General features: G+C 43.4%; 1 protein-coding gene across 1 annotated transcript in view; it reads right to left on the minus strand.

Annotated features, from left to right (window-relative positions):
* IGFBP4 (insulin like growth factor binding protein 4) overlaps positions 1-1,448 on the minus strand; it is a 51,866-nt gene extending 50,418 nt beyond the window's left edge. The window contains exon 1 of the mRNA XM_063459069.1: positions 941-1,448. Within this exon, the coding sequence (XP_063315139.1) occupies positions 941-1,280 (340 nt within the window). The 5' untranslated portion in view covers positions 1,281-1,448. The remainder of the gene's footprint in view (positions 1-940) is intronic.
* Between the last annotated feature and the right edge of the window lie 9,817 nt (positions 1,449-11,265).

Below are 11,265 nucleotides of genomic sequence, written 5' to 3' on the forward strand. Positions count from 1 at the left end.
CTGTCATTGGTACCTTAAAAATAAATTAAAACAAAAAATAGTTAAATCATTTAGAATCAAGATTTTCTGGGCAATTTGCATTCCATCCTCTTTATTGTAACTGAGTTCCCGCTTATTCTCTGCATGAAATATTTTGTGTTGTTTAGCTATAATTATGATATTCTAATTAACTGCATATTAAATTGCAGCGACACGTGATATTCAATTGAAAATGCAGAACAATGAAGTCAATTACTTTCACAGTCAACTAAAGATCGCAGTCAGTACCCAAGTATTACAGAACATAATTCGTGGGTTCTTTTTTGTTAGTTTCTTTTTTTAAATAGAAAGTTTTGTTCTATTCGTTATATCTGCAATAAAATAAAACATTTAGCTAAGCAAGCATTCGAATTATACAACAGTCAAACACTGTGGGGATTTATTCGCCCAACACCATATTATAGAGAAGTGAAATCTGATTTTATTTCAAAATTCAGGCAAATACAGCTGTGCTGTGACATACTATAGATGAGACGAAGGATTTTTTTTAAATTGATAGTTTTTGCCTACATTTTGCAATGTACATTTTTTTTATTTCACTGCAATTCAATGTTTAGTAAATGATCCCCAGATCCCCAGTATTAGCCTAATAAATTAAATTGAAAAAACACAAGAAAGAGGGTTAGGCATCTAATAAGAATGTTGCCTACTTAGTATTCCGAGTTTTTAAATAAGTCTGTCTAATTTAAGAATTTTTAGAATACGAGCATTAGCAATTGCACTGAAAGAAATTGAGTCCCCGGTTATGGTATAAAATTCGAACAGTAAAGAGTTAATACATTTTGGTGCAAACTTGAAATCTGCTCCTACCTTTGGCGTGAGACATAACGGCAAACATTACAAGAACGTTTTTATATAAATTTAAAGATTACTGGTCCAACTGGTGCATTTTTAATCTCACCTGTAGTCTGCAGACTATCCTGGATCACCGAAATCTCTGTACAGACTCCTTGTCCTTGCATGAGGGTTTGTAGTGGCTTTTCTGTGCCCCGGGATGGAAAACAGCGGAGACCTGAGCCACAGCGGGCAGTGTAGACCCCGCAGGGTGCACCTTTTGGGAGGGCACAGGTGGCACAACATCCGCACCCAGGTTCTTTTACCAGCTCCTGGCACCCAGTAGGGTCCAAGCAGCGAATAAGCTTCTCCTGTGAGCAAGGAGGGCACTGGATGGCATCTTCCGCCAATCCGTGGGATACCAAGATGAGCAAAATTAGGGCAGGATTGCAGCTCCCGCACATCATGTGTAGTTAGTCTGTATGGCTATAGTGGAATGAATGGGCACAGAGGTAGGCAGAACTTGCAGGTTGGTAAGCAATTAGCACAAAGGGATACGTGCTGAGTGAGATAGTGCAGTTTCTGCTCTGCTGCTCTCCATAGCAAGAATCAGGGGGATTGAGAATTTACCGTACTGGGCAGAAAGATGTGGACTTTATACTGGCTCTAAGCCACTCCTATCTTTAGTCCTACTGCCAGGAGACAGGGGGAGAAGGGAGAGGGGGAATGAGAGAGAGGGAGAGCAAAGGACTGGGATAGATGTAGAAGAAAAGAGAAAGGGAGGGAGAAATAAGCAGTGGAACAATGGCTGAAGGTATAGAAGAAAAAAAAAAACTAAACTAAAAGGGATGCAAAAAAAAAATGTTACTGTGTTACTATTTCTTGTTTTAAATTATAAACTATTGTTCTATAGAGGTCTCACATTTTCCCAAACATGATTCACATAAAAATATTATTCTACCCCATCCATTTCTTCACATAAACGTTTCCTTTAACAATTCTGACTGTTTTATAAAACCTTATCCTATAACTCGTCCTATTACTCCATATAACCTCTGTCTATAACTCCTCCTATTACTCCATATAACCTCTCCCTATAACTCCTCCTATTACTCCATATAACCTCTCCCTATAACTCCTCCTATTACTCCATATAACCTCTCTCTATAACTCCTCCAATTACTCCATATAACCTCTCCCTCTAACTCCTCCTATTACTCCATATAACCTCTCCCTATAACTCCTCTTATTACTCCATATAACCTCTCCTTATAACTCCTCCTATTACTCCATATAACCTCTCCCTCTAACTCCTCCAATTACTCCATATAACCTCTCCCTATAACTCCTCTTATTACTCCATATAACCTCTCCTTATAACTCCTCCTATTACTCCATATAACCTCTCCCTATAACTCCTCTTATTACTCCATATAACCTCTCCCTATAACTCCTCTTATTACTCCATATAACATCTCCCTATAACTCCTCCTATTACTCCATATAACATCTCCCTATAACTCCTCCTATTACTCCAAATAACCGCTCTCGATAACTCCTCCTATTTCTCCATATAACCTCTCCCTATAACTCCTCCTATTACTCCATATAACCTCTCTCTATAACTCCTCCTATTACTCCATATAACCTTTCCCTATAACTCCTCCTATTACTCCATATAACCTTTCCCTATAACTCCTCTTATTACTCCATATAACCTCTCCTTATAACTCCTCCTATTACTCCATATAACCTCTCATTATAACTCCTCTTATTACTCCATATAACCTCTCTCTATAATTCCTTCTATTACTCCATATAACCTTTCCCTATAACTCCTCTTATTACTCCATATAACCTCTCCTTATAACTCCTCTTATTACTCCATATAACCTCTCATTATAACTCCTCTTATTACTCCATATAACCTCTCTCTATAATTCCTTCTATTACTCCATGTAACCTCTCCCTATAACTCCTCCTATTACTTCATATAAACTCTCCCTATAACTCCTCCTATTACTCCATATAACATCTCCCTATAACTCCTCCTATTACTCCATATAACCTCTCCCTATAACTCCTCCTATTACTCCATATAACCTCTCCCTATAACTCCTCCTATTACTCCATATAACCTCTCCCTATAACTCCTCCTATTACGCCAAACCCTACCTAATAATAATTAGCCATTATACCCCCATCCTGCCTGCCCTATACCCCCCACACTTCCTGCCATATATCCCCAATCCCCACCTAATCATAATTAGTCATTATAACCCCACCCTCCCTGCCCTATACCTCCACACTTCCTGACATATATCCCTAATCCCCACCTTAACATAATACCCTCTCTTCCATATAACACCCAATCCAATTGACCCCACCCCTGACATATAACACCCACCTCTGCCATATAAGGCCATATACTTACCACCTCACCTGCAGTCACCTTCTTCGATCCACTGTGTGCAATGGCACACGCTGTCATAGTATCCACCACACTGTCCCACTCTGCCATATACCCTTCTCCTGCTAGTAATACTCACTCACATACATATACCTCCAAGTCGTCGCATTACCCCATGCAATATTACACACTAAGTTCCAGACCCCAATCTCCTCTGACCCACCCAGGCACATGCAACTGTCCCCCCACTGTCATTTTTCCACAAGAAACAGGGGCAGATATTTACTGGGAGGCAGTGAGAATAAACTTTTTTTATTGACTACATAACCATTATATATAACCACACCACTGCAACTCGCCAACACTACACACAAATGCATGCCTGCATTGAAACGCCAACACTACATACAAACACACCCCTACATTCATTCACACATTTTCCGTACAAAAACATGCTTACATTCAAACGCACAAACACTGCTCAGTGCCACATACATTAAAAAGAATTGCGGGTGTTTTAAAGAAAGTGGTGGGGGGGAGGTTCCATAAAGAGGACCCTCCCCGGTGCCAAATGCTCCAGGTACGTCCCTGGGGGGGCAGCAATGGGCTACAGATTAGAATTTAAAAATAGTGGTAACGTTTTAAACTTAATGAATTATGGATTTCTTTTACATTAATGCAATTATTCTTCTGTATCCCACAGCACTGTATGTTGTTTGAAGTGGGAAGGAGGAAGGAACCAGGACCAGCTGTTATAAAGCAAAACAATGTTTGTTTAATTTGTTTGTTGAATTGTTTGGTTTTTAATTCATTGCTTAACACAGGAAAATCCTAAATCTGTGTCCAGATGGACACACGCAGGGGTAAATTGGATGCAACTTTGTGTATGAAAGTCTGAATTCTGACATTATTAATATTATCATTATTATTGATATTTAGAAATCGCCACCATATTCAGCCGCAAAGTTGGACAAACAAGTACTTGCAACAAGATAAGCTGTTCATACAATAATAAAAGGTAGTAAGGGTGAGGGTCCTGCTGCAACAACATCATAGTCTATAAGCAGTAGTGGCATAATTATTACCCAGAGGGTAAAGGTGTATTTGATGCACTGATCAGCCACAACATTAAAACCCCTGAGAGGCGAAGTGGATAACATTGATTATATTGTTACAATGTGTTACGGTTGCCTCCAGGCTGGCTGGAAGTTGGACCGTAGAAAGGATGCTCCTAGCGCTCACCAAAGGACCATCAGCACCGAAGACACTATAAGCACTGCAGACTCCACGAACCGCCACTGCTGGGCTAGGATCTCACCGTCTGCTATCCACCCTGGACCTACGACCAGGCTCCAGGTTCCAGTAGGTGAACCTCTTCCTTCTGTAGAGCGAAGCAGGATCAGGAGCAAGAGCTCTTACAAGAGCTCAGTGGCTAAGGGAGTATGAAGAGCATAGCAATCCCTGTAGTGATTATAGATGTCCCCTGCAAACATGAGTCAAGGCTGCAAGTTAGAGGGTCAAGTAATTCTGTTTTATTGGCATCAAAAGGACCTTCTTTTATGCAGGTTTCCCTTAGATAGGACCACCCACAGGGTTTTACAGAACAACCTATAACACACGTACATTACAGAAAACACTCCCAGCAATTACACCAAAATCCTCTCCCTTTGCCTGTGATATAATTATGGTACACAATGCTTAACATAATTATCCCAGGCAGGAAAAATACAGTTTTTATACATACATTGTAACTTTAAAAATATACGTCCAATCTTCATACAAATTACACATTCAGAATCAGCACACTTTAAATATAAACATAACCAAAAATCATAAATCATAAATCAAAAAGTTATACCGACCGCAAGCACATTTTCCTGCCCAAAAGTGTTCCACAGATTTGGGCTGTGCGGCCGGTCTATTTTATGCAGAAAAATGTCTAAGTCCCATTCGAACGTGTGTTCGAATTGCCGAACGGGTCTCTGCAGCTGAAAGTTCAGTGTAGGAGAAGGTAAGGGTCAGCAGTGTTCGGTGAAATGTGTAGCCGATTTCAGTTCCATGAATTTGGCTACACACACCGTTGACCTCGTTCGAATGCAGTGGCGTACTAAGGGGGGGCAGGGGGGGTGGCCCGCCCTGGGTGCCACTGACTTAGGGGGTGCCATGACTTCCAGTGTCATGTGTCACCCCCCATCATTACGCTGCGCACAGCCGCAGCATCTGTGGCCAGCCCGGCGGGACTTCCTTCTTCTATGAGGAGGAGGGGGAGGAGCGTTGCGGGCCACGGCGTCGCGCAACGTGATGACGACGTGCACAGCACCGTCAGACCGCCTTCACGGATCTTCAGCTGAAGGATCCATGTCCGGGCAGTGAGGCACCCAGTGGTCGGACTCGGAGGCAAGGAAGGCATCATCAAAATGTAAGTAGTTATTTTATGTCTGGGGCTGAATTAATTAAAGGGGGGGGGTGGATTAATTCAAGAATTAAAGGGGGGTGGAAGTTTAATTAAAGAGGGGGGGTGGATAATTTAAAGAGGGGGTGGATTACTTAAAGGGGGTGGATTAATTAAAGAGGGGGTGAATTAATTAAAGGGGGTGGATTAATTAGAGGGGGTGGATTAATTAAAGAGGGGGTGGATTAATTAAAGAGGGGGTGGATTAATTAAAGAGGGGGTGGATTAATTAGAGGGGGTGGATTAATTAGAGGGGGTGGATTCATTAAAGAGGGGGGTGGATTAATTAAAGGGAGGTGGATTAATTAAAGAGAGGGTGGATTCATTAAAAAGATGGGGTGGATTCATTAAAGAGGGGGGTGGATTCATTATAGGGGTGGATTAATTAGAGGGGGTGGATTAATTAAAGGGGGGTGGATTAATTAAAGGGGGTGGATTAGTTAAAGAGGGGGTAAATTAATTAATGGGGATGTGGATTAATTAAGGGGGGTGGATTAATTAAAGGGGTGTGTGGATTAATTAAAGGGGGGTGCAACGCTAGGAGGTTTATTTAGGGGGGTAGGTTTCATTAAAGGGGGGTGCAGGGTTTTTTTGAATTAAGGGGGTTGCAGTATTTTCTTTATTAAGGGAGGATGTGCACTGCAGATTTTTTTTTTTTTATTAAGGGGGTGTGCCGGGTTTGTATTAAGAGGGTGTGCAGGATTTTTTTTAATTAAGGTGGGTTGTGCAAGTTTTTGTTTTTTAATTTAGGGGGTGTGCAGGGTTTTTATTAAAGGGGTGTGCAGGATTTTTTTTTAATTAAGGGGGGTTGTGCAGGTTTTTGTTTTTTATTAAGGGGGTGTGCAGCTTTTATTTTTTATTAAGGGGGGTGTGCGCAGGGTTTTTATGTGTAGGAAGTGTATGAAATTTATCTGCTCGGGGTGCAGGGTTTTTATTAAGTGGGGTGTGCAGGGTTTTTTGTTATTAAGGGGGGTTGTGCAAGTTTTTGTTTTTTATTAAGGGGAGTGCAGTTTTTTTCTATTAAGGGGGTTGTGCATGTTTTTTTTTATTAAAGGGGGTTGTGCAGTGTATGAAATGTATGTGATCGGGGTGCAGGGTTTTTATGTGCAGGGAGTGTATGAAATTTATGTGATCAGTGTGCAGGGTTTTTATATGAAGGGCGAAGGGCAGGGGTTTTCTAGAAACGGCGATATCAGGGGCTTTGTAGAAAGGGGCAGGGGAGGAGGTTTCAAAAGTTTCTCACCAGCCCCTTTCTACAAAAGCACTGGTCTTCCCCCTTCTACAAAACTGGCGCATTTATCCAAAACCCCTGCCCTGGCCCCCTTCTACAAAACCTCTGCCCTAGCCGCTACATCTTTTGAACCTAAATCCCTTTCCTATGCTATTTCTAAGGATCAGCTCAATGAAGTGGTCTGGGTGCCAGGTCCCTCTAGTTTTAACCCTGAAGCTGAAAACATATGTTTCACTGAGGGTTAATCCAGCCTCTAGTAGCTGTCTCACTGACAGCCGCTAGAGGCGCTTCCGCAATTCTCACTGTAAAACTCACCATGAGAAGACGCTGGACGTCCGTAGGAAAGCATTGAGTAATGCTTTCCTATGGGCAGTTTGAATGCGCACGCCGCTCTTGCCGCGCATGCGCATTCGGATCTGACGTTGGCAGGAGAGGAGAGGTCACCAGCGCCGAGGGAGCCCGACGCTGAAGAAAGGTAAGTGGCTGAATGGGTTTTAAGGGGTTAAAACCCCTTCAGCCACTTACCTTAATCCAGCGCCGGGCTCCCTCGGCGCTGGTGACCTCTCCTCCCCCGCCGACGTCAGCTCCCAAGTGGAGCCGAATGCAAATGCGCGGCAAGAGCTGCGCGCACCTTCAAACAGTCCATAGGAAAGCAAAAATTTTGGGGTGTTTTCTTAAATTTTTATTATGGGGGGGCGGGGGGTGCCACACTCAGGGGCCACCCCGGGTGCCAAATGCTCTAGGTACCCCCCTGTTCAAATGAACAAAGATGGCCACCGCCAAGTGTTGGTTTGCACGAACAGCGGCCACCCAGTGATCAGCAATTTACCTACAGCAGACTCCCAGCCTGGGAGGTAAATTGCCTGCACACTTCCAGTTCTGGGTGGTCCACCTGTGTGGTACTTGGTTCAGTAAGCCCCATTTACTGAACCAAGTGGGAGAAAGTGAGGAACAAGTTATTTTACAGGTCTGGGGACATAGTCTTAAAGGGGCATTGTTCACCAAAGTCACAATATGTCCCCAGACGGTTCTTAAAGGGCCATACACACCCAATAAAATTCCATAAGTTTTCAGGGGCACAATCTCCCAGGGGCCATAGTCATGAGGAAGGAGGCTGGCAAATAGGCTGCTCCACAACCCAGGGAAGCAGGGCAATTTTTCATTTAAAGGGACAGTTACAAATGGCAGTTTGTAACACAATGTTGGGATATATTGGGCATATGGTGGGATATATTGGGCAGAAAGTAAACAGCCAGCTCTTGAATTTCATATGTTGGAAGCTGGAACAATAGTCAAGCGAAAAGATCTGTATGACTTTGAGAAAAGCCAAATAGTAATGACTAGATGTCTCATCAGAGCATCTCCGAAACTGCAAATCTTGTGGGGTGTTCCAGATATGCAGTGGTTGGTACCTACCTAAAGTGGTACAAGGAAGGACAAACAGTGAACCAGTGTCAGTGTCATGATCACCCAAGGCTCATTGATGTACATGAAGAGCAATGACTAGCCAGTCTGGTCTGATCACACAGAAGGGCTACTGTAGCTCAAATTGCTAAAAAAAAAAAAAAAGCAATAGCTATTTATTGGGCAGACTAGATGGGCCGAATGGTTCTTATCTGCCGTCACATTCTATGTTTCTATGGCTAGCAATGATAGAAAGGTGTCAGAATCCACAGTTTGCTGGGTATGGGCCTACGTAGCCACAAAAGGTCAGACTGCTCATGATGACCCCCTACCCACTGTCAAAAGCACCTTCACTGGGGACATGAGCATGAGAACTGGACCATGGAGCAATGGAAGACGGTTGCCTTGTCTTATTAATTACATTTTCATTTAGATCAGGTTAATGGCCAGGTGAATGTGCGTCACTTACCTTGGCAAGAGATGGTAGCAGGATGCATTATGGAAAGAAGGCAGGCCGGCAAAGGCAGAGTTATGCTCTGGGCAATGTTCTGCTGGGAAAGCTTGTGTCCTGGCATTCATGATGGCAGTAGTCTCTTTTAGCAGGATAATGCACCATGCCACACTGCAAAAATTGCTCAGGAATGGTTTTAGAAACATTACAAAGAGTTCAAGGTGTTGCCTTGGCCTCTAAATTTCTTGGATCTCAATCCGATTGATTTGTGGGATGTTCTGGAAAAACAAATGAGACCCATGGATCCCCTACCAAACAACTTGCTGGATTAAATACTAATATCTTAATGGCAGACAACAGGACACGTTCAGAGGTCTTGTGGAAGCTATATGTTAAATTTAGCAAAAAGTTAGGGAAGATGAGAGGACAGGAAGGCTAATGCTGTGACAACATATCAGGGTCCTGTCGGTTACTGGTCACCTCCTCCTTGACAGAATTTCTCTGTTCTGAGCTAGCCTGGAAATGCAGGGTTTACGGAGTCCCAAAGTAGGAAGTTAGCAAGCGGCTTGCTTACTTAGATTGGTGGAGGCACAAAGGCATTACTAGCACCATAACAACAACAATATTATGTAGTGGTTATGGTACTTCAAGGTGAGTGTTGAAAGTGTGAGTATGAACATATCTCTTTTGCAAGTCTTTTGCGGAAGAGAGCAAAAATATATCACACCTTCATATATATACAAATATCTTCCAAATGTTCCAGATTTGGGGATCCTGTCCTGCCGGGGCATAACTAGGAATCACAGAGCCCCCTGTACAAGAATAATAAAAGTAGCCCCCCTTAAACTCTGACTGATATAAATACACTGACATACACTCACTGACACACACACTTACTGACAGACATGCAGCTATTGGCACACTGTGGCGAAACCAGCTTCGCCACTGTGAACTGGAGAGGCCTGGCTGCTAGCCTCCTGCCCGCTGACTATGGCCCCTGGACATATTGCACTTTAAAGACTATATTTGGGCAGGTAATAATTTGTATTGCTGCTGCTGGCCCTTTAAAAGCAGCGATGGACATATTGGAACTTTTGGGACTACTGTACCTTTAAGACTGTGGAACGTAGTACAGTAATCCTGCCTTTAATACTTTAAATGTCATGTATGTATTGTTGTATGCAGTTAACCTGGGTTATATATATATATGCAGCCTTCATCTGATTGTTCGGTAGAATCACTCCATTCATTGTATTGAGGAAACTACCGAACAACCAGACCACCCAGGATTAAGTGTGCCTCCAATTACCGTTTGCAACAATGTTGCAAACGGGTAATTGGCAATCATGTAATGTGTTCTGTGTCCTCTGGGTGGCCGCCATTCAGGAAACCAACACGTGGCGGCGGCCATCTTTAACTACCGAACAGCGGTGTTTTGCCGTCGAGTGTCTGGAACTGAAATCGGACACTTGACTAGGCAAACACCGCTGAGACCTCCATACTTCCAGAAGTTCGTATGGAAACTACCGAATGACCCCCCGTTCGGTAGAAAGAACCCCACAAACAAGGGAATTCATTCAAACCCTCTCCAGGCTCTATAACACAGGCAATTCGTCTGTTTTCATTCCCTTGTTTGTGACCGACCGCAGGGCCAAAATGCATGGAACTGTTTTCGGATACTTTACCCATGCGGTCGGTCAATACTTTAAAGTTCCATAACTCCTGAACCATTTATCCGAATGGGCTGATTCTTGCATATGTTGTCCCCCTGAATAAGGGCTATCAGGGGATACCTCTTTTGGAGGTGTAGCATATGTATTTGGGGTACATCCAGGAATTGGGGGAAAAGGTGTACAGTATAATTGTGTTAAGTGTTAATCTAAGGGGAGGAAATGTGTGGGAGGTACATCCATGTGATTGGGTAATTTCATCCTCCCCCTGGGAGTGTCCTGTATGTACTTGTTGGTAATAAAAGCCAGACTGGGTGTCCCAGTCTAGAGTTCTTGCTTAACCCTCAAAGCGATGTGTCGTCTCGGTCTTTGGGGGAATGGGATTGTATGCTGACTGCCAAGAGTGTAAGCCGATGTCTGCTTTTCTTGTTCAGCGGTTCTCGTGTTCGTGTGGTTCCAGTCGGGAGAATGGTGTTTGCAGTAGCTGCCTGTGCATCTGGAAAGGGGATTATCGCCTAAACGCATTTTTCCCCTTTTATGCTGAAACGGTCCGTTACAATTGGTGGCAGCGGTGGGATCGTTCCTACAACCAGAGGGACAGCTACAGACAACACCATTTCTGGATTACAAATTGAGGGCAACGTTAGTATCCGTACAGCGACCCTATCTACAAAGGAACTCAGAAAATGGAGGAGAAGTTGCAGGATAGATTGTACAGTTACGTATGCCTGGGGTCTGGAGTAGTCCCAGAGGAGCACATGTTGATGTACAGAGAGTCTGCCAGAGCCGAATTGTGGGACGAAGCCCTAGAGGAAGTACAGTATTCACGAGGGG

This window comes from Pelobates fuscus, chromosome 6, assembly GCF_036172605.1.
Source record: "Pelobates fuscus isolate aPelFus1 chromosome 6, aPelFus1.pri, whole genome shotgun sequence".
NCBI classification, from domain to species: domain Eukaryota; kingdom Metazoa; phylum Chordata; class Amphibia; order Anura; family Pelobatidae; genus Pelobates; species Pelobates fuscus.